The sequence below is a fragment of the Corapipo altera genome, unplaced genomic scaffold (genome assembly GCF_003945725.1).
Source record: "Corapipo altera isolate COAL_440 unplaced genomic scaffold, ASM394572v1 23, whole genome shotgun sequence".
Classification (NCBI taxonomy): Eukaryota; Metazoa; Chordata; class Aves; order Passeriformes; family Pipridae; genus Corapipo; species Corapipo altera.
The window spans coordinates 43,949-68,311 of record NW_020884878.1 but is presented as its reverse complement, the minus strand read 5'-3'; the positions used below and the strand labels follow the sequence as shown (position 1 = coordinate 68,311).

The 24,363-nt window shown below is 48.9% G+C and overlaps 1 protein-coding gene across 3 annotated transcripts in view; it reads right to left on the bottom strand.

Annotated features, from left to right (window-relative positions):
- The window catches only part of DAAM1 (dishevelled associated activator of morphogenesis 1), a 95,241-nt gene that overhangs the window by 49,462 nt on the left and 21,416 nt on the right, over positions 1-24,363 (bottom strand). For 2 of the 3 annotated variants that reach the window (XM_027638004.1, XM_027638006.1), the window contains exon 1: positions 6,001-6,183. In XM_027638004.1, the coding sequence (XP_027493805.1) occupies positions 6,001-6,183 (183 nt within the window). Of the gene's footprint in view, positions 1-6,000; positions 6,225-24,363 lie in introns of those variants that run through there. The other variant, XM_027638003.1, reaches the window with a different exon arrangement.

Below are 24,363 nucleotides of genomic sequence, written 5' to 3'. Positions count from 1 at the left end.
TGCCTGCAGGGCTGTGGAAAGCCTCGGCTGCCAAAAGCTGACCTCGGTGATGTTCCCACGCTGAGGAACACCCAGACTCTGCCAGCAACAGATACTACAGTGGTAGGAACAGCTTCCACTTGTACCTGCAAATGGATACAAGGCAGGCACAGACTACTCCCAGCACGAACACTTCCAGCTGAAGTCGATGATAAATCACAACTCACGTGCTGCTCAATCCTGCTCATAATCCTCCAACAACACCACCCAACCATTGAGCAGTCAGGAAGACGACTGCTGCTGGAGCAAATTCCCCATCCAAAGGCCTGGGACTCCATGGTGACCTGTGCCAGAAACACTGAGCAAGTGCCAGCCAAAAAATCTTAATGCCCCAGTTAAGGTCACCAGTGCATTACCAAACGAGCTGCCCAGGCACCTCCCAGGGATGTGGCCTCCTCTTTTACGAAGTGCAAAGTGGAAAGCATTTAGCAGGTAGATCATATAATTTTTCCACTTTGGTTGTACTTCTCCTGGAAACAAAGGGGTTTCTTATGTTCTCTCTGCCTTCAGCTGGGGTTCACATTGTGCAGTAACACGGCTCCTTTGTAAAGTTACGAGTTGGGAACAACATGGTTTTTGGGCAAACCCCCACACTAGTTTGCAGCTGTAACAGATACTGCAATTACAGGAGTGTTTCAGCTGAAATATAGCGTTCCTCAGTGGATTGCTTCATTCAGGGCCAGGGAATCCGTTTAGGCAGAAAACCCTTATTTTCTCACCAAGTAGGTGTGCAACTTCTCTATCAAATGCTTACCCATCAAAACATACATTTAAGAGATTATCTCTGAGGGTGTTAACTCCACGAGGTGATGAAAACCAGCGCCGCGAGCAGCGGGCTGGGACGGGAGCATGGCAGGTCCAGGCTGTTCACATCCAAAGAGCAGAACCTGGGCAGCCCAGTGAAGAGTGAATTTAAAAGCAGGCATTACTCAATCATTTGGTTTTCCTCCTTAAAAGTGATTCATAAGCCAAGGGAGCTTGATCTTGGGTGACAGCAGTGGGATGGAGATCAGGAACCTCACACTGAGTGTCTGGCCCTGGACAGATTCTGCAGAAAGGGGTAGTTTGCCCAGGACTCAAGGGCAAATTGTAATTTTTTTTCTGGGTACCAACCACATGCTTTTCTTTGCAGATATAGGGGAAATGGCTCTCAAAATCCTGAAGTCCTTAATGCTGCAAGGACCAGGCAGCAAAACAGACAGCTGACCTGCAAGCATGAAATGCAAAGCTTGGCTTTGCAGCTGATCCCTCAGCTGCTACTTAAAAGCCGTGTTGTTTTGCAAGGCCCAAAACCTCATACTTTCCCCTTATTGGATTAGATACCGGAGAAAAAGCACATTACTGAAGTTCCTAAGTACAACTGGATAGCACTAGCAACGAGCTCCCAACCTGGTGCTGTTACTGACACATAGCACTCATACTGACTGCACCACCAATTTCTCCTCACACTGGGATTGTTCTCTGCTCCCTGTTCCAGCAGCATATAAAACAGCAATCATCCTGGCATGCTGAGAGGAAGGGATGGCATGGCTCCATGGGACAGTTACACATGGAGCATTCTACCCAAGCACTGGTGAGCCACAGACCTGTTGCCCATCATGAAGCTTTCCAAAGGCACCAGAATTAATGTCTCTGACAGGGGATGCTATCTCCTAACTATCTCCCAGCTCACAGCATCCAGAGAACGGCAAGGATGAAATGCATCAGTTGCCCCAAGTACAGCAAAAACAAATGCTGTGATAAATCTTATAAGCTGCCAGAGACCTTTTTATTGTTCCTCAGGCTCCCAAGTTTCCACTGCTTCATAAAGCAGCAGGGAGGGATACAGCAGCCTTCCACACCGCGGGAGGGGAAGGCATAAAGCCCAGCACTTTGGAGACCATGTGTGAGTAAGGGGCAAGGGTCTGCTCCCATCCTGAGCCTGGGGGGCTGAAGACACTGCACAGCCAATTAACTCCTGAAGTCACCTCCCCAGGTCTCTGAAAACTTGTCAGCTGCTGGAGTCTGGGTGGAGGGACACAGGGAAGGTTACCTGCGCTGGTTGCATAGGTCAAAAATGAGCTGCTGCATATCACAGGGAGGATACAGGGCTAAGGCTAGATGGAGACTACTCTAATTTCTTCTGTGTCACTAAGTCAGAGCTGAAAAGTCTGAGAAGCCCCATCAAGAACAGTAAATGTAATTTCCTCAAAGCCTGGAGAGGACAAGCATTGAGGAGCGTCTGGGGCAGCATCTCCTCTGAGCCCATTCCTCTGCCTGCAGGAATTCAGGCTGGGAGCAAGGTGTAGGACCAGGGAGAGGCAGCACCTTGTGCTCCAGGGGCAAGCAAAGCCACAGCAGGCTTAGCAGCTCCTCTGAGAATCCAAGCTACCTGAGGAGTCACCAGAGCACCTCTCCCTTACTGGTGGGATGGAGATGCTGCTGTGACCCAACCTTACTGTGAAGAGAGAAAGGGGCTCCTGTACCCTCTCCAAACCAAGCTATTCCACCCCCCTGCCCAGTGCACGTCCCACAGGGCCGATGCACAGCACCACACACAGAGAGTTTCATTACAAACCTCAGGGTGACAAGGAGTGTTAAGCAGATATAAAGGACATCAGTCATTTACCCATCTGGTGGAAAGTCTAGTTGCTGGCGGAAAATAGAGAGGATTGTTACAGCAAGATCTACCATATGGCACCATTATGTGGAGCTTTGCAAGTGCTTTCTCTGAGAGTGCAAGCAAGATTTCAGCCTTTGAAGAAATGCTGTATTGTTAGGCTGGATACGCAGGAGCCTCTTGAAAGAAGCTGTGGCAGATGGCACAGCTTTGTTCCCTTGGTTCGCAGGCAGTTCGTGTAACCCCAGATTTCCTCATCACCAGGGCCGAGCAGCCCCACAGCACAGCCATCCTCCTGATGTGTCCTACAGGAGGACTGATGGCTCCTGAACCTCCTTAAATCCAATGGATGTGCCTGGCAGGTACCTCACCCCTGCACAAGGAAGCAAACACCGCCGACCCGAGCCGGCAGGACACACTGGTGTCGATGCAACGAAAGCTGCACAAAATCATAAAGCCCTGTCCCAGCCAAAGGAGCTGCAAATCAGTAAATCTCGTTGAAATACCCCGCTTTTGTTTGTGCCTCTCTGCCAGCACCTGCTCCTCCCTGGGTGGCTGAGCCTGGCCGGAGCCCCGGCAGGACAGCGGACAAAGAAAAGCCTTTCAGACAGGGCCGGTGCCCGCTTGAGCGACATCCCAACAATACTCCAACAAAAACCATTCAGCTCAGGCAAGGGGAAAGGAAGGGAAAGGGAAAAGGGTCCTCTGGGAGGAAGCGGTGATCAGTCACTGACCACAGCAACAACATCTGCATCTGACCCGAGCCAGGGAAAAGCCCCAAACTGCTGCACACAGACGGCTGGGACAGGGAGCATCATCCCTGCAGCCTGGGATGAACAGCAGGCATTTCCTACAGGCTAATTGCTGCATTTTGTACCTAGGCAAAAAAAAAGAAAAAAATCCCCCCAAAACATCCCCTGTTTGTTTCCCTGTTGTTCCTCCTGAAAAACCCTTCCACAGCCACAGAACAACCCCCCCAACTATTTAACGATTCTATTTACCTATTCTAATTAAAATCCAAAGAGTCCATCTAACATAAAGCAGGCCAAAAAACAGACATCGGGAGAGCAGCTCAAGCCTTTAGCTGACCTTGGGAGTCACAGCTGCTCCATGTCCCTCTGCAGCTCAGGCCCTCATTCTCTGCCGCTGGCACGGGACAATCAATGATTTCTCATGCTACGGATGTTTCCTGCCTCAGACAAACAGGCACATTTAAAAACACACGAAGCCCGGAGAATATTTTGCAGGATGGCTCTAAAAAGAAAGAGATTTTGCCCTCTGATGTAAGCAGTAGGCTGGGATTTGCAAATCAAGGATCCTGCTTGGTTGTTGATGTCTGTGGAAGGACTGTCCATCCAGGTGACCAAACCCTCTGCTGCACTGTCCCCAAAGATACTCTCCATCCCAGGCCTGATAGCCTCCATCCCTGCCACTCTGAGTCCCTAAAGGGAACAAATGGGGCAGAAAAGTCACTATTAAGCTGCAAGAGAAGAGCTGGCCAAGGACCAACTCCAATTGGCAAAGCCTCCGGATTCCCTCCAACCCTTTTGACTTCCCTCAACCCAAGTGACTGAGACAACCAAGGACTTTGGAGGGAGCCTTAGTCCCACAGAGCAGGCACAAGCCATCCCACCCCGGATGGCCGAGCACGACAGGCCGGTGGCACCGGGTTCCCGCAGGCGTAAAGATCAGCCCGGCACCTCTGAGTGCTTTCTCTGTCTCTCTTCCAAATCTTACACAGTGGGTTTATACAGGAACAGTGGGATGCCTTCCAAACCATTTAACTAATGCTGAAATTTAATACCCGACACCAACAGGTTACTGAGAGCAAGAAGGAGCTGTTGTAAGGAGGGGGGGATTTGCAACTTCCCTCCCCTGAATGGGAATCTGCCCTTCTGTGCCCATGGGGCAGAGTTTGGCTTCACCCTCCCTCCCACCTGGCGCTGCCTTGGGTCAAAATCTGCCTGTTTTGGGGGAGCCAGGGGTTGCAGCTGCTTGCACAGGAGCACGGTGGGCACCCGTTGTCCCCCTCCCTGTATGATCTCAGTCCCCAGGGAGCCAGCATGGGTCCTGCTGCCAGCATGCCCTGGAGCAGCAGCTGCCTCTGAGCCTTTTTCTCACCCTTGACTGGGGGGAAAAAAGTAAAAATCTCGGCAGCACAGAGCAAGGGCTGGAGAGCAGAGAGGCCACACCAGGGCATGCCCCAGGCTGGATTGGTTCCCGCTGGGACTGCTGGGCTCCTGCCTCGCTGCATTCACAGTGGTTCCCTGTGGTACTGCCACTGAACGAAGCATTTGGATGAATTTAGGGGAGACACTTTGACAAGCCTGGGCTGAGATGAGGTTGCCACAGGCTTGGTGGAGCTCCAGCACATGAGCCTCCTGCACAGATGCCTGTTTCAGCCTGGCTTGTGACACTGAGCCACAGAGCAACAGGCCTTTGGCTGGGGCATGAGGAGAGTGATCCATGGGAAAGAATTTCCCCAGGAAAACCTGATTTGGCCAAGTTACCAGTGGACAATAACATGTGACAGAGGCAGTCACTCCACCTGAACAAACCCAACCTGACCACTGGCAGTTTGCAGGACTGCTGCAAGAAGAGTCCTCCTTCATCCCCACTGTGCTGTGTTGGTGTTCCGGTCTGCCAGACATCTCATCCTGCCCATGGAGAAGGACGTCTGGGCAAAATGAGCCTTTATAATACAGCCTGGAGCTCTCCTCTACCAAGAGGCCTGGTTCACCAGAACCATGCTGCCTGGCATCTAATGGGATGTGCTATATCACCAGGTGTGACCAACCGGCATCACGACTTTCAGCTCCCTCTATGCATCCAAGCACTCTAGGGAAACCCCATTTCCCTGTTGAACCAACTCAAAGTAGAACACTATCCATCATATCACACCAAAATGTTTTAAATTTGAGAAAACTAAAGTTTTTTTGGCTTTCGATATTTTTCTTAATCCGTGTTTTTCCAAGTTTTGGAACTGAGGGATAAAGAAACAATACCCTGACTTTACAAATTTCAATTTAGCCCACACCTGAGGATTTCTGTGAGGTTGAGTGCTCAGCAAGTAAAATCTCTTTGCACCTACAGGGGATAACCTGCTTTACCAGCTTGGGACTCCCCTCGTTAGAGCCCCAACTCCTGCTCTAAGAAATTAAGGCTTTCTAATGAGAAAGAGAAACCACCCCAAACTGGCAGGACTTCAGGGAGGAGCAGAGCTCAGCGCTCAGCACACCACCACTTGCAACAGCATCGCCTGACGCTCCCGTCACGCCCGAGTTTGCCCGAAAACTCCAAACCAAGGCTGGAGAGACTGCAAAGAGCGAGCAAAAACTAGAACTAAAAAGTATCCTACTTACCACCAGCTCGGTGAACATGGCATCCAGTTCCTCCACCGGCGGCATGGGCAGCGAGGGCTCCATGGTCTGCAGGGCGAAGCTGCTGTCATTGCGCAGCCGGTACGTGATCTCGGGGTGGTCGCTGCTGCGGAAGCAGCAGAAGATGAAGGAGATCCCCCGACCGCTCCTCTTCCTCGGGGCCATGGCCAAGATCCTCTGCGTCCCTCCCTCCCGGGCACTAGATCCTGCAGGGAAGAGAAGAGAGGAGGCTCGAGCAGCCGCCCCGCAGCGCTGCGCTCCCGTCCCGCGGAGGGGAGGAGGAATCGAGCCACCCACGCGCTCAGCACGGAGGGGAAGAGCGGAGACGGTTTTCGTGCCAAATATTTCTGCTCAGATTTGACGTTTACAGTCCTGGCAACCTTGACGACCACGCGAATTAAAAAGATGCATTTGCTTCGCCTTGTGCCAGAGCTGGCAGCGGCAGGGGGGTCACGCCACCGCTCCCGTGGGATGAGGAGTCCTGGGCTGAACCACTGCTGCCAATCCCAGCAAGTCTGAACCAACCTCCCCGTGCCACGGCAGCCAGGCCAGTCCCTGTCCCATACCCCCACCTCATACTCCCTCATTCCACGGGTATGGCACATTTCGGAGGCTGCTGCCAGGAACAGCTGGATGTGCTTGGGGCCACCAGGTTCCCACCACGGGTGACTCAGTCCTTGAAGACCTCATGTGGCACATGATGCCCCGAGCCACAGACGGCAGCAGATCTGAGAAAATATCCTGCACGCAGCTCTTAAACGTGCCCCTAAACATCCACCAGCAACCACCGGTAGGGAGGCTCTTCTTCATGGAAAGTTTTACTTGGCCTTAATTAGATAAACCCTACTTGAAATTCCAGTAAATATTTACAAGACGCGACTTCAGCTGATAAAAATCACACGGTGCCGGTAGCTCAGATTTTCCTATGCAGTGCTGACGTCCGGCACCGCTCACGCCGGCGCTCAGCTTGGGTTTTGCTGATTTCTGAAACCCAGGTTGGGAGCAAAGCTCAGGGCAGGAGTCACGTGTCTTGGCTGATTGACAACAGCAAGGACCAGGTAAATATTGCCCCAAAATTGAGACTCAAGAGGAGGGCCACCTACGAGGAATGAGGACGGAGGAGAAACACTCTAACGCGACAAATCAACCAGCAAAGTGGGGAATTTTTGAAAAGCCTAAACATTTGTCTTACAAAGCTACACACCCACATATTTTATCCCTGCGAAACAAGACGCTGAGATGCTAAGAGACGGGACAAACAGCCAAGGTTAATGCAGAAGGTTGAAATATGGATGACTCAGATTTATTAACAAAGCTATGAAGAGACTCGGGGAAAAAAAGGTCAGTATTTGTAGAGGAGTGCCTGATCTCCCTGGAGCTAACCATTCCCTCCAGCTATGGATTTATACACTCAAGTAAACAGCTGCTGTGCCCTGTGGAGAGCCAGGGCTGGGGACAGACTAGGGGTCAGACGTTGCACCACCATAGTATGGCAAACACAGCCCTCTCAAAATAGGGACCTTGCAGAAAATTCAGGCTCTACCCACAGTACTTTAACAGAGGATCCAACCCTTGAAATTATCTCCGTGGCATGTTTTTAGCACATGGTGTAATCATCTGCTGAGCCATGAATGATGGGAAACAGCTACTGGGTCTTCACACAGGATAATCCCAGGCTGTGCAACTGCTCTGTGCCCAGGTCCAGTGGGTCTCCCTTCCTGAAGGGCCCCAAATCTCATTTCACATTTTTGCATCTCGGATGTAGAAATACGCAGCCACTGGAGGAATTTCAGCTGCCATGAAAGCTCTCTCATCACGGCTCCCCGGCAGCCAACACCGCAGCAAATCCATTAGCAGCCTGCTGGCATCCCTTCGGTGTCAGGAGAGTTCTGGGACCTGCTGGGGAGTTTCTTTCCTAAAGAAGGGAGGGAAACAAAAAGCCAAAGGCACACAGATCTCTTTCGCTCCAACGTGGAGCAAAACACTGAAGGTTTGGGTTTTAAAGAGCCACAGGGGGCAGGGCACAAAGGGAGACGCTGGTGGCTGCCCAGCATTTTGTGCCTGGCACAGGAGCTCTGTCCCAACCCACGTGTCCTCAGCTGTGCAAAGTTTGGTTACCTGGTCATTGCAAGTCCATGGGTACAGCCACACTCTTCCCAAAGCAGGGCCTGATCCTGCTCCTGCAGCTGGTCTGGAGCAAACAGACCCATTTCTCCTCTTCCAGGGAGCATTTTCCATCCCCTTTTCAACACCACGTCAACCTCGTCCTTGAAACCTGCTGCTACGATACAAGCTCTGACTTGGGCTTACAGAAATGTATGGAAAGCTTTTATGAGAACAACACCTGCTCTTCAGAGATACACACTCCTGACAATGTTCTACAAGGAGTCTGAATGACAGACCAAAAGGCAAGGTTTTATTTTGGGTTTTAAAGCAGACAGTCATGTAGCAACCAAGACAAGGTATTTTTGAGCTGCTTCCAGTTCTAGAGCTATTGAGGTTCCTCATTTTCATCTATAAACAATTTAAAAAACCAAATCACCCTATTATGTAGGCTGAGTGGGCTGTAGATTATTAGCAACCAAGGCTAAAAAAAGGTTAGAGAGGGAATATGTTAGCTACCAGGCAAACAGCATTAAACCTTCAGAAGTCTGATGAATATTCATTGACATGATGGATCAAAATCAAAACACAGCTCCCTGGCAGGTCGTTGGGAGCTGCAGACAGCGCAGATTGCATCGTCAGAACAAAGTCCAGCTACACAGCCTCCTCCTTCCCTGCAAATCCTACAGAAATTGGTTATTCAAGAAGAAAAAGCAGCAGCCCCTGGCAATCTGGAGGCCTGTGTTAAGGAGAACAGAAGGGACAAGTTCTACACAGCATCATATGTTAAGTGTCCTGCCCCCACCTCCTGCTTGTACCTTTGACCGCTAATTAGATCAATAAATTTAAGTCAGATTGTGATCTAATGGTGCCTTCTGGCCTCTTCTATTGAACGGGCCAGAATAAATTAAGTTTAATTGCCCCTGTATGTACAGAGCCAGGGAAGATAGGATGGGAAGAGTCATTGAGGGAACTTGTAGCCAAGTCCCAAATCCCAAGGCAGGAGTGGTGGGGCTGAATCACTCCCAAACAACTTTGCTTTCACAAGGGCAGAAATGTGTGTGTGATGGGCTCAGCCTGGAAACTCAGGGAGAAGAGGATGAGGAGCCCACGTATACAACCAGAATGGACTGAGGTCTCCATGCAAGACAGAGGCTATGGGCTCAGTGATGCACAGAGATACAAGTTTAGCTTTCCCTAGCCCTAAAAAAAAAAAAAAGGCATCAAGCCTACATTGCCCCGAGCAGTGTTTAAATGAAATCAGTCATTAAAAGAAAATTGGACCCCGGTGTCGCTTCCGCCTTTGCTTCAAGGAAAGGAGAGCAGCAATTACCACTTGCATATTCAACAGCCTCCTCAGCAAGCTAAATTAAACTGCGTGGAGCAACGTGCTGCCAAAGCCTGTCTGTGACCGATGCCCCAACAAGCTGGTTTGAAGCCAGCACTGGTATTGCAGCATTGCGGTCTGCAGCCTAAAAATACCCAACAAGGGTACAAACACATGCAAAGGAGAGCGCACGCTCCCCTTCACACCCACCTCCTCCAAACCCACCCAGGAGCCAGGAGCTAAATCCTCAAATACGAATATTAGCGTGTTGTTTTTCTGGCTCCCCTCCCATCCCCTCCCAAAATGAGGATGCAAGGTCCTGAGTGAGCTCTCTCTCAACAGGGAGCTTTATTCCAGTGCACTGCACTTGTTTTTGTGCAAGTACAACAGCAGTCACTGACCATGTCTGCAGAGCCCCAACTGATTTTGGCATCTTGGGCCATGCCAAGCTTTGCCTCCCTCCACCCCACAGAGGTTTGGCACAGCCTGGGATGCTCCTGACTGATGGAAATATCCCAACTCTCTTCCATCTTTGCAAAGTGGTCCCCTTGGCTGGTGACGGCTGGGAGGTGATTTGCCTCAGCAAGCACTTCTGGAAGACACTGTCACCCCCAACAAGTGCTAGTGCCAGGTCACCTGGACCCCTTTTTACAGCATGCAGAAGGCAGCAATTTGGCATCCCATACATTGTAGCCCGTGCTTGTCACATCCCACCACTGAGCAATGCTGCATCCTCCATCAGTGGTTCTCCCCGTGAATATAACACCTGGCCCAGGGCACGTCAAAACCACTAAATAAGTTTTTTAAATAAAACAATTCTAGGTGATTTTCCTCCCACTGTTAGTCGTGTCCAGACCTCCACTGCAATAACAACTGGATGCTCCCACAGCACTTTTTAGACCGGCTGTGCATTTGTGGCATCCCCTGAGAAGGATCAAAGCCTTTCCCAGGCACATTTTGGTGTTTCACCTTATAGACCATAGACAGCCAGCACCCTCCTTGGCTCTGCTCAGTAATCTGACCTCTTCTTGGATTTGGTCCTGACTGTGAGCCCTCAGACGTGTGTGTGTGGTGCTCTGCCCATCTGATGAGGCAGCAACATTTGGGCTCATCCCTCTCAAGAGAGAGAAGTGCTGCCCCGTTTCATGTTGGCACCAAATCTGGTGTAAAGGAACACTTTTTAATGAGGAGGGTCTAAGCATTATTCAATTTTAAAAGTAAAAGGTTTGACATTGAGCCCTTGCATGGATGAAATGCTCAGAAATAGGATTGCTTTCCCCTAAGCAGGAGCCACCTTCCCTCCAACACAGAAGCTCAAAGGACTTGAGCCCATCACCAGCACCTCCAGTGGGACCCCATGCTGAGCATTGTGCTGACATCCCAACACAGCTGTTCCCGTTTAAAGAAACCAGGATAAATTTTTGGCCAGAAACTCCCATGCTGATTTCCAAAACCCCCTTTCTCCAGTGTAAAGCTGTTTTCGGACACAGACTGTACAGGAGGGGAGTGCTTATGTTTGGTGGAAATCTGTGCATATCGACAGAGGGGGGCAAAAACCCCAAAACACTTGGTTAAAAGGCTTTAAACTATTTGATGATTGCCTTTTCTCCATCCTCCTACTCTCAACACAGCAACTATAAAAGGGGATGGGGACAGGACCCCTCCTGTGATGCAGCTGCCAGGAGGATCCTGAGTCATCACTACTACATCACAAGAGCCGTAATTCTCAGCGTAAGCGAATCTCAAAGATTTGGGTTCCATGGATTTATAAATACATCCACCAAATCCTGCATTACCCCAGGTCCTCCTTCCTTTTCCCAGAAGCTATACTCTCCAAAACCAACAAAGAGAGTTCTGCATCTCCAAACTTTGCTTAGGTTCCCTGGAAGCCAAAAGCCACCAGCACACCGCCCCTGACGCCAACCGGAGCTGGCTGTGGCCACAGGCTCTCAGCTTGCTTCCAGAAAGCCCCATCTGCCAAAAACCCAACGCTCACCTAAAATGTGTCACCTCCTTTTTTCTATTCTTTCCTTTTATTGTGGCATTTGTCACATCCTGAAGCAGACATCTGGGCCTGCTGTCTGGCAAGAAAACATTTTGCTCTGCTCAAGGGCAGACGAGCTTCGGGAGCTCGATGGTGACATTCAGAGCGCAGGAAGAAAAATCAGACCAGTTTATTCACAGAGCCAGCAAACACTGATGTGTTCACCAGGGCAGGAAAAAACATAGTTTCACGAATTTGTAACACACAAGGAAAGCCCTCCTTTTTCCACTTAAAACTTACACTTATGAAAAGCAGCAAAAGTGTTGGTAGAGACTTTTTTTTTTTGTATGTCTGCACGAGGCTCCCACCTTGGAGGTGTTGATGATGCTATTCAGGGAAAAGAGCAACAACCTCCCTGGTGCTGCGAGAGTATCCCCGCCCAGCTTGCCAGTCACCTCTCCAGCACACGAGTGAGCTCCCTGCCAAGGGAAGCACACAGGCTGTTGCCTCTGTAATCCAGTTTTAAGGGGTAAGAGTGTGGCGCACAGCAGGGTGAGACGGGATCTGTCTTAACGCTCTCCAAGTGAAATCAATCCTCGGAGCAGCGCCGCTCGCTTTGGCAAGCCAGCAAAAAAAATCTGGAGCAGGGGATGGTTGATGGTGTGCTGCAGGACCACGTCTGTCCCACGGCATGGAAATAAGGTTGGATGCAAAGAGAAGGTGCTGAGGGCTTGCAGCATCTATCCTCCCACATCAGGAGCTGGCCCAGGGATCCCCACACAGCCCAGTACCGCCTGTGGTGCACAGCTCAGTGCACATATCCAGGGAACATGCTGCTGGAGAAAAACGTTGTTTGGCTTTTGAGGATTAAAAATCAAACCTTGCTGGAAGCTTCCCAGTCATATAGACCATGAGTGATGCAGTAACACCAAAAGACGTCATGAGTTCTCCACTAAAAGGGTAAATTTGATCAGGGATGAGCTGAGCACCGGCACTGGATCCTCCAAACCACTCCAGATTGCTTCTTACAGGAGCTCCAGCAGATCAGCTCAGGCTAATGCCATTTATTTCAGGAACAAGGGCAACAAGCATGGAACCACAGACAAGACCCAGTTTGGGAACCTATATAAAAATATACATATTTCTTAATACTCACTAGGGTCCTGAATGACCCAGTTCTACAGACACACATATGCCTGTTTTTCCAGCAGCTGGGCGGATTTGTGGTCCTTTTTTTTTTTTCAGAAGCAAACCAAAAAAACAGGGTGGGTGGGCAGTGGGAGGAAGAGTTTTCAAGTCACATATTGCTCCCTTTAAGATACTGAATAATTTGCATCCTGTAACCCAGGCCCAACACTTGTCGAAGACCAAGAGACTTCCCAGGAAGGCAGGGGGCTCTCCAGGAAGGATGCTGGGGCAGTCCCCTGCCCTCCCCTTGCCCCTGCCTGGCTTCAAAAGGCAGAAGAGAAAAACCTAACAGAAAGGAAACGCAGTGGGAGGGGCTGTTCCTCCCAGTGCTGCCCCCACCCCCTCTTGTTTTGGGGCGGCAGCTGTCAGGGCCGCATTGTGGAGGGGCTCAAAGGGGCAGAGAAGGCCCTTTCAGAGCCGAGGTTACACGTGGGAATGGATTAGCACCGACCCGGGACTCTCCTGAAAGCCTGATGCCTTGCAGAGAAGAGCCTCACAGAATTTCTCCTTTGCCATTTGAACCTGCTCTCTCAGGGATCCTTTGGGGGATGTCTGGGCTGAGTGATGCCAAGCCTTGTCCAGGCAGCCCTCAAGGACAACACTAGAAAAGAGGGAGGGATACCCCCTGGGCAGCTCAGAGGGCTCCTACAGCCCTGCTGAGCATTCAGGGATGAGCATCCTCTTCCACCCGGGCTCCATTCCTATCACCCAATGCAAACACAAGCACCATCCAGCCCCACTCCATTTCCATCGCTGGTTTTGGCCCCAACTGAGGGAAAACACTCATTCAAAGCACAACACACCTCCAGAAGGTGATAATACCAGCTGTGAAGCCCAGCCCTGATATCACAAGTTCTTTTAACGATGCAAATGCTATTAATATAAACTCACCAGCCTGGCAAGCGAGGAGAGAGGAGTTGTATTCCCACTGGAGGAGGAGATTTGTTTGCCAATTAGCCTTTTCCTGGAGAACAATAGTTCAGTCAACCTTCCTTTATTTTAATTCCTCCTTTTTTTCATTCCCCCAGCCTCCAGCCCTGCTCCTCCAATGAATATTTGGGCTGTGACTATGATTTATCGTATGCAAAGCCTCACTACTGAGCTTTCCATTTCACTGCTCCCCATTTCAGCAGTAATTCCCAGGGTGAGACGGGCTCTCTGAGTATAAAACTGAGGGGGGAAGGCAGGCAGGCTCTTCCTCCCTTGAAGCCTCTTAATTTGGCTTCACAAACTGGAGTTTCCAAGTTGCTCAGCAGCAAATGCTTCCAGTCCATCAGCACAGCAACATCTGCCATGGGGCCACCACCACCACAAGGCTACAAGGAGCTACTGGCTGAGTCCTGTAAGGCTCGTTTGGGGTTGTGTTTGGAGATTTTTAGCACTACCCATGCTTAAGGTGAGGCTACCGAAACCACAGGTGTTCATGTATTTTGTGGTGAGTGGCAAGCTGGTTTCTTTCTCTTTCAAGATGGAAACTGGGTGGAGGCTGCTGTAAACAGGAGTCCTTCCCAGCAGGGACCCCTGATGGGTAAATATCATTAAACTTCAAGATACCATTAAACTTCAAGACATCATTAAACTTGTAGTCCGGAAGGTGCCCAAAGCAAACAAAACACACTTGTCAGATCCCTCAGATTGCCTACCCATCTGCAATGCTGATTTCCTTTTAAAGGTTTTAAATCCCGATGTTAATCCAGAGTGATTTTTTTTTCCCCCTAAAGTACAAACCTGGGGTTGAGAATTCTTTGATAAATATGTCTAATGGCAGAAAAGGCCCACTGGCCGCTTTCCTTCCAGTATGACACTGATACCTCCCCCTGCTTCAACAGATAAACACAGAAAAACAATGTGAGTTCACATCAAGCACAACACGATCCCAACAGCTCCAACATTATGCTCCCACCCAGCCTGGGAAAAAACCAGCAACTTTTATCACATTTCACTGAAAGACTGTTTGCATTTAAACATAATAAAGAAAAGCAGGCGTGCACAGCAAGTGAGATTAATTGGAAGGCTTGATTATGTTTTTTTTAATGTGGATACAACACAATGTAGCTGATGGCACAAGCCCTGCTCTGACCACAAGCTCTGCTGCACCATCCTGTGCCACGAGTTTCCAGGACAGCTGCTCAAATCCACCACCTGCAATTCAGAGACCTGTCTTAATAGAGGCACATGGTTTTAACTGCCTAATTATCCGGCCTCCTATAGAGGGCAGGGAGCAAGGAAGGGCTCACACTGAAGTTACCTGACACATCACTGCCAGGGGTGGACCAAAAGAAAGTCCCTCTTTCCCAGCTGGAGCAACCGGAGGGGAATGTCAATCCAGTGGAGATCCCAAGGGGATGCATTTAAAAATCAATAGAGGCTATTTTAATGCTTAATCCGGGAAAGTATCAGCATCAGCAGCATCAATACAAACCAAATTTAAACACACTGAGTACATGCACAGGATTGTCACTTTTTCCTTTGTGCATTGATTTAACCAAATCTGGTTTTCCCCAGACAGTGTGAACTCTAAATAGGGCATACGTAGCATCCCCCAGTGCTTCAGACAACTTGCTAACCTCCATCTCTATATGCTGTTTATAAAATAAGCCTCTCCACCCCACTGGAGCAAATGTTTCAGTGAGGAAACCCCCTCAAAGGGGCAATATCACAGCAACAGTGGCCACCTCCCTGCCAGGGCTATATACAGAGTGGATTTCTCATCTTGCAGGTTTTCACACTGCACCCATTTTGCAATACAAGCTTCCCATCCCTGCAGATATTTATACAATCATCTCCCTTTTCATTAAAAAAAAAGAAGCTTTGCAATTGCAAAGAACTGCTTTGAAAAAGTGACCCAAGGGGATCCTGAGAGGCTCAGACACCCTGAGAGAAGATAACTGTGTTTGATTTTTTAAACTGAATCTCATCTGCAGCAGGAGGGCAGACTGGATGTTTATATACCTGGGACTAACCACACTTCAGATGCATCCACGAGCACAGATGTACCTTCCCAGAGGCCACCACGGGCATGACATGGGCTCAGAGAGCCACAATGTCACCCCCTCCTGCTGGGGTGCAGCACCACGCTCTCTAACCCACCAGCACCCTCTGTGTACCCACTGCTCTCTGCAGAGGTGCTCCATGGCTCAACACCACCACTTTGCCCACCTTCCAGAGCCCTCAAAGCAATTCCATCCCTTCCCAAGCTCTGCTGGTTTTGGCTGGAGTAGAGTTAATTTTCTTCATTGTATCTGGTATGGGGCTGTGTTTTAGATTTGTGTCACTAATTCAGAGATGTTTTAGTCCTTGCTGAGCAGCACTGACACAGCCAAGGCCTTTTCTGCTTCTCAGCCCACCCACCAGCCAGGAGGCTGGGGATGCACAAGGAGTTGGGAGGGGACACAGCCGGAACAGCTGACCCCACCTGACCAAAGGGATATTCCAGACCATCTGGGGTCATGCTCAGCATTTAAAGCTGGAGGGCACGTTTGGAGTGATGGAATTTGTCTTCCCAATTCACCATTACACGTGATGGAGCCCTACTTTCCTGGGGATGGCTGAACACCTGCCTGCCCATGGGAAGTGGTGAATGAATTCCTTGTTTTTCTTTGCTTGTACGTGAAGCTTTTGCTTTCCCTGTTAAACTGTCTTTATCTCAACTCATGGGTTTTCTCAATTTGAGTCTTCTGATTCTCTCCCCCATCCCACCAGGGGAGAGTGACAAAGAGCCTGTGTAGGGCTGAGCTGCCAGCTGGACCAAAACCACGACACAAGCTCACAACTCCTTGCAGGTCGCCTCTTGCTCGGGGTTGGAGTTCACCACTCCAGACAGCAAAGTGAAAATACTTCTCCCTATCGACACCAATCCAGTTTACTCACAATCCAAAGTGATGAAGAACCTCTTTGAGTTTCCTGAGTCCTGGGGGTGGTGGCATCTCACAGAGCTCTTCATATCTGCCACCTGGGAAAGACTTCAGGCACCACTGGTGATCAGTGCTTTGTGACATTCCTTCAAAGCTCACCTCCTTTCCTGGCTTCAGGGTGATGTATCTGACTGACACAGCTCCACCAGTTCTCCAGTGAGAAAGTCCATCCTCAACACCCAGAAATACACTCCCATTCCTTCAGCAGCTTTGAAGCTGAAACACCTCTATCAGCAAAGGTGGCAACTGAGTTGGCTGATAGAGGCCACTCAGGGCTGCAGCTTTCCGTTCATCAGATGCTGAGATCGTACAACACAGCCCAGACAACACCACTGATAACGAAGTGGGGCCCAGCAGGTCTAACCAAGCTTGAAACCCAGTGCCATGATCCCTGTTCCTCAATTCGTGCTTCCTCATGCCCATGCTAACAAGGGACACAAGCAAAGGCTTCAAGCGGGGCGAGCCACGTTCATTGGGCTCCCGAAGTAGCTAAAGCAGAGCCCTGACAACAAAAAAACAAAGCCAAGCCACTGGCTCAGGGACTGCAACAACATCAGAGCAGCTCTGCTGAGACATCCAAAGGTACTATTGCTCTACACTTTGTCACAAGCCAGAGTTCACCTCTAGACAGGCTGGGTGAGGCTGTTTTCTGCTTAGCTCTTCCCACAAACACATCCATCTCATATCCTGAGATGGATGATACAAGAAGATCCAGAACCTTCAGCATCCAGAATCTCCAGCATTCAGAACCTCCATCTCAAACCCCTCCCTACAACAGAGAGCCTGCAGGGTTGCTGCCTAGCCACTGCCCTAAACCTTGGAAAACATTTTCCCCTGAGTCTGACCTCTGTATCCCATTGCCCCAGATTAACACTGCAGTTTGGGTGCCCTAAACACATGGTAATGAAATAACTCAGAGAGAGACTGACCCTGAGATCACCCACAGTCTTATGCTGTCCACAGGGGAAGGAAATTAAATGGCTTTTGGACAACACATCTTTGCAGCATTTTCCAGCATAAGACCTTGTAACATTGCAGAGAAAGCTTGAAAAAGCTACAAATTGGATTTAGGTACCTGAAAATTCCAGGTTCACTCCACCACTGCCAGAGTTGTCACAAGAAGAGAAAATACCCTGAAATAATTGCCTCTCCAGGCAAAAACTTTCAAACCCCCATTAATGCAGATTTTTAGAGCTGGCATGAGCTACCCATCCTTATCGACTGCAACATGAGTTGTGAGAGCAGGCAGAGAGGAGAAAAAGCATCTTCCAGGCAATCACAGTCATTTTTTTCCCAGCTGAGTGCCTAGTGAGGAGAGCAAGCCATGCATCAACAGGAGCACTTGATGCCTGCCAGCGCTTTCTAAATTCACTTTCAGTAGATTTACCAACACGTCCTATGGAAGAGGAATGTGTGCTATGCAAATCCAGCCTCAGACTGCTCCCTGCCTAATCTAGCTTTGGATTCAAATGCTTATTACCATGGCGTCTAATCGGGTCATGTGTAATGGGCAGGTTTAGTTTGGGCTCCCAGTGCTTCAGCCGTGTTCTTACTAGGGAACCAAAGAAAAAAAAGAAACAAAGAGGGAAAACCCCCAACACTGCAAAGAATTCAAGCTCTGGTGGAAACCCAGCGTGGAAAGAAGTATTGACACCTACCAGTGAAAGCCAGGCTGATATGCAAACATTTGGCAGCTCACCAAGAACACACTGAATGTCAAGTCCTGTTTGCACCCCATCATACCCCTGCAGGGAAGTCGGTGGCTCGTCTTTCAGTGTCTCTCCCTTCCCCCCAAGACACAAGGTGATGAAATGATCTCACACCCACATAGGACCCATCTACCAGCAGCACCAAGCCCAGCTGGTCACACCATAACCTCCAGACTACCTTACAGATGCTCTGAGCACCCATGCCAGCACTTCCAGAGCCTCAGTAACACATGCCAACCAGGAGCTGTTGCTGGTGTGGGGATTAAGGGGGTCCATTACTGCATCAGGGTCTGCAGCAGGACACGGGGACCATGGGAATGTCATTCCTGGAGGCCACCACATCTCTGCTGACACCAGCCACACAGCAAGGCTCACGCCACAGCCAAGGTAATCTCTGTTCTAACCTGCACCAGACAAGGTGATTCATTTCACCTTGAGTTTGTCAAATACAGTTGGTCTGTCCAGGCCATACATCACCCCTGGTACCTCCAATATACCTCCACCATGCAGGTGTGCACCAGAAATAACCCAGGTGCAGGGACCCACCACTCAGGCTTGACAGGTTCTCCTGTCCCTCTGCTGCTCATCTGCCACACTATGCTTTCCTGCAATGGAGCATGGGGAGGTTTCCAACAGCATTAACCAGCTCCCACCTTCAGGATGCTGAATCCCAGCAGTTTGGCCTCCCCTGCCTCCACAATGCCAAATGCCACACAGACTGGCAACCAGCTCCAGCAAAGGTTTAAGACACCCAAATGTTGACACCAGCCTCTGATGACCCTAAAAGACTTCACTGAGCCTGCTACAGAAACTACTCTTGGTGGGGTAAGCAGCAGTAGGAATACCAAAAGGAAGAAAAAAAGATTTCCCCCTGTGAATATAAGCAACATAAGGCACTTTTATATTAAGGCTGCAGGATGAACTGACTTTTATTAGACATCAGAGAATTCACACAGGCGAACATCCCCCCGGCAACACCTACGTGTCTATGCAGAGACCCACAGTGTGGGCTCTCTGGTGTCTCATAACATGGTAAATCCAACTAAAGCACTCTTTATTGGCTTGGATGTTCATAACATTTATGTGTATTCTCTGGTCTCTAGTATGGACTGAGGTTTCATTGCATCCCTTAATAAAAAACCTCCGCAACACCCTTCTAACGTGATGCCTGTTTTGACAAAACTTGAAGCAGCTCCATGTATTTGAGATGAAAACCAATCTGAAAGAAAGGACAAAACCAGCCAATGGGCCTGATGGATTGTCAGTAGTAGGGGAGGAGGACCAGATGGACAGACTGACTTTAAAGATTCCTTTCATTAGGAAACTAAACTAAAATAATGGGTTAACTTTCAATGATACATGCTATTACTGAGGAAAGTGAGGCGGCTGATATTCTGCCACTCAGGCACATGTGCTCTTTGGTTCATCGTTTACTGAATGAATATTCAAATTCTTTGAAAGGAGAAGGGAAAAAAACCCAAAGAAACCAGAGGTTGCAGTGTTCTCATAAGCCTGTTCAAAGACTAAGCCAGATTTACCAGTGACTGTATCACTGCCTGGCTGTGCGGGCAGCTGGCCAGGCTCTCCCTTCCCAGCTTACAGCTGCACCTGGAGCTGGTCTGGGGGACTTTTTTTCCTCACTCCTGTAGGAAAAATGACAGCAGGGATGGTTAAATGAGGTGTAAGGATCCCCATTCCCAATGCAGCCCAGTCTGCTGCACGGAAAGAAGAAACTTTGCACAACGCCCTGCCCAAGGACATGGATGGAGATGATTATGGAGAAGCCCTTCCCAGCACTGAAGGAGCCATACAAATAGCATTTACCAGGCTGCCCAGCAAAGTCATACTCACTTGTGAGCCAAAAAAGAAAAATTCACTTTCTCATATTTACAGCCACTACCACTTCAACAGTTTCTGCCAGGACTGGGTCATTCCCAGTGATGCCTGCGAGGAGGTCCAAGGGAGGAGGTCCTTCATCCCACCACAGCACAGAGAACTCATGGACAGCTCACACACATATATTTCCAAGTGAAAAAATATTTCAAGGTGTCAGAAGCCGCATTTCTGGAGCCGTGAATAATACACAGGCAAAGAGCATGTTTGCTTATGATAAGCCAGGATGACAACCCACTGGAAATGTAAAAATAATTTAATGAATAAGTATATTTAGATTTATAACCCCACAGCAGCTTTATTTATAGGGATGCCAATCACTTTTACACAGATAAAAAATTGCCTGGCAGAATGCCTTAAACTAAATCCAGAAACCCATCTGTAACAAATCTAAGCCGTGATATCTCCACGTACGTTTGGCCAAACAATAACGCTAATGCCAGTCATCTTCACTTTAAATGTACAGATGGGCTGATGGGGGATGTTGCCAAGACTTCCACACGGCCAAAGATGGATGAATTCCACTATCACCTACTATAAACTGGTTAGGAGAACGACCAGATGAAGGAAAAACAGTCACCATCTGGGCTGTGTGTATTCTAATACCAACGCGACACCGGCTGGAGGGCAAGCCCGCATCCAGCTGGCTACAGGTAAACCTCTATCAACACCTTTCATCACTGAAATGGAGAGCTATAAGCAAGAAAAAAAAACATGGAGCTCTGCAGATGGTGAGATTACACTAGGACTAGTTTTTTTTGATCCATTGCTCAAGACACAAAGCTGGGACAGAAGAAGATGCAGGAGAAATTAACTGAAAGTCATCACTTGGCACTCAGTCTCAAAGCAGATGAGGACTTCTAGTGATCCTTGCCCAGGATCTCACAACTTTATCTAAACCTGCAGATGTCAAGGGGAGCAATTGCTGTGGATTTCCACAGGGCTGGCGACCACCTGGAAAACTGAAAAGTCACAACTAATTCACAAAGCAATGAAGAAAAAACTGCTCTTTTTCCCAGTGGGGCTTCTGGGGTCTGGTTGTCTCAGAAATGGGGCAAAACAGACAAAACCACATCTTGCCCATGAAATTTGCAGTATTTTGGCAAATGCCAAAACAGAAAAGGTTACTCTGGAATACTACTTTGAACAGCTCTGGGAACAAACCCAGCATTAATTTTCAACACTTATTTAGCAAATGATTTGAATAAACTGGGGAAGGCTCACACACACATACTGACAGCATTATTTTGTAGATTTTTGCCTCTGCTCCCGAGATAATTTATGACAAAACAACTCCCAGCACAGACAATTGCCTTCCAGGCCAATGCATGGATTCAACTGACCCTGCCCTGGGGACAAGGTAACCTCTCCAGATCCCTTCCAGCACAATTTTAGTACTATTTTACACCACAGACTGTTTTCACACTGGCATTTGCTCTGATTTATCCTTGGAAATAAGTATGTCTAAAAGAATAATTGATGGAAAGAAAAACACAAACCCAACAGCAGTTTTCTCACTCAAGGACAAAGCAAAGGGAAACAACCAAGCTCAGAGCTACAGCATCCTCGATCCAAATGTTTTCCAAAACATTTCCAAATGTTTCCCAAAGCTTCCAGATGAAGCTTTCATAACTAGGCTGCAACCCCACCAAAGCCTCGGGCACTGAGCGCGGCGTCAATGGTGCGTGGCAGTGCCCGCCAAAGAGATGGCTGGTGATGACTTTGACAAAGACACACGTACCAGAACACAACCAAGACCCTTGTGCAGAAGAAACAACAGTGTTCCAAAATAAAACTGCCTCTGCTTTCTCCTTCTACAGCTCCATTGCTGCGTGGGCTTTCGGGAAAAGTCAGTCCCCCTGTGCTTGTCACTGGTGAGGCCACACCTCGACTACTGTGTTCAGTTCTAGGCCCCTCACAATAAGAAAGACACTGAGGTGTTGGAGCATGTCCAGAGAAGGGCAGTGGAGCAGGGGAAGGGTCTAGAGAGTGTCCTGTGAGGGGTGGCTGAGGGAGCTGGGGGTGTTCAGCCTGGAGAAGGGGAAGTTCAGGGGGGACCTTACTCCTCTTTACTACTACCAGAAAGGAGGTTGTAGCCAGGACAAGAGGAAGTGGTCTCAAGCTACACAAGGGAAGGTTCAGGTTGGACACCAGAAAGAATTCCTTCACTGAAAGGGTTGTCAAGCACTGGAACGGGTTGCCCAGGGAAGCTGTGGAGTCACCATCCCTGGAAGTGTTCAGGAAACCACAGGGTGTGGCACTTAGGGCTATGGTTTAATTGACAAGATGGTGATTGACTGGTCAAAGGTTGGACTCTATGATCTTGGAGGCCTTTTCCAACTCTACTGATTCTACGATTCTATGAATACATATAGTCAGATGTCCTCACCTTCATGACAGGCTTTTGAGTTTATTCCAAGCACCTAAAGAAATTCCTCCTCTGCCTCTAATACACTGGAACGATGACAAATAACAAATAATACAATAAAATAATACAATAAAATAATTAAAAAATATTTTTTAAACCCACATAAATGTGGAAAGGTAAAGAGAGAAAACCATACATTTTCTATACTTCAGCAAAAAATGCTGAAGTTTTGTCCAGACATCAACAAATGTGGACATTTATGGTTATTATACAGCCAAAACTGAGACAGTTGTGGGAGATTCTGGTCTGAGCAGCTGGCCATAACCACAGCAGCCAAAGGATGAGCAGTGAGGTCTCAGCAGCACTCAGCTGCAAGAACTGATTTGGGGACTGGGGAGCTGGCACACAGCAGGTCTCCATCCTCAGCCTCCTCACCCCTCTGCTGACACAACTTCTCTGCATGCCAACAGCTTGTCAGAAACAGCAGTGTCTGCAGAGCAGAGTCTCAGAGTCCTTCAAAGCCCAGAGCTGATCTCCACCTCTTTCAACACGCTTCTGGACACAATCAAAACCCAGAGCAGGCTCCTCTCCAAAGAAGCCCTCCTATCAACTGTACATGGGCTTTGGATTAGACCTTTTGTAGAGTAGAAAAAAAAAAGCCTTGCTCAAGGATGATAAAGTCTAGACGCTACAATATATTTTCCAGCTGATGCAGCAAACCTAAAAAGCCCTCCCTTGATCTTTGGACTGCCACGATCAAAGCCATTATCCCATTCGGAGCCCTTCTGAAACTTCAGCTTCCAAATGTGCAAGTTATTTTTAAAATCTAAACCAGGCCAAGCCTCTTGTTTGGAGTTTTATGAGGAAAATGGGGTGTGCTCTTCCCAAACCTTCCCCCACCATGTCTGGAAGAGGCTGGTGGGCACATGGTGGAGGACAAGAGCAAGGAAGCAGCCCCATGTCTGGGGTTACCTCAGTGGCATCTGGTGGCCACGATCTGCTTGCATGGGGGGACACAGCTGGTCTCCCCAGGGGGCCTACCATGTGGGGAATAGTCCCCATCCTTGACAGAGATGGAGTTTTTTGGAAAGCAAACATCCTTTGTATTCCCATCTTTAGGATGTACGTCTGCCTTTGGCATCCTCCATCACAAAGGTGCATTGTCTAGAGAAGAGCAATGAGGCTGGTGAAGGGATTCAAGCACAAGTCCTATGAGGAGAGGCTGAGGGAGATGGGGTTGTTTAGCCTGAAGAACAGGAGGCTCAGGTGAGACCTCCTCACTCTCTACAACTACCTGAAAGGAGGTTGTAGCCACGTGGGCATCGGTTTCTTCTCCCAGGCAAACAGCAGTAGGACAAGAGGGCACAGTCTTAAACTGTGCCAGGGGAGGTTTAGGTTGGATATTAAGAAGAAATTTTTTCCAGAGAGAGTAATCAGGCATTGGAATGGGTTGCCCAGGGAGGTGGTGGATTCACCGTCCCTGGAGGTTTTTAAGATGAGACTGGATGTGCCATCAGTGCCATGGTGGCATGGTTCCATCTGGGAACCATGGTGGTGATGGATCAAGGGTTGGACTTGATGATCTCTGAGGTCTTTTCCAACCTGGTTGATTCCAAGATTCTATGATTATTCTGGAGCCCAAGAAAAGGAAACAGCTTGAAATACTTTCATTTTCTACAGAAATTAAATCAAACTAAGCACAATGAACTTCCTTTACCAGGTAGCAGGATGCCTAAGCGCACAAATAACATCCAGTCCTGCGCCAAAGGACAACCAGGGAAATAAGGTATTTCGGGGGGGGGGGGGGGGGGTGTATCATTCTGCAGTCTCTTGGAGAAGTGTTTCAGGTGGCTGACAGA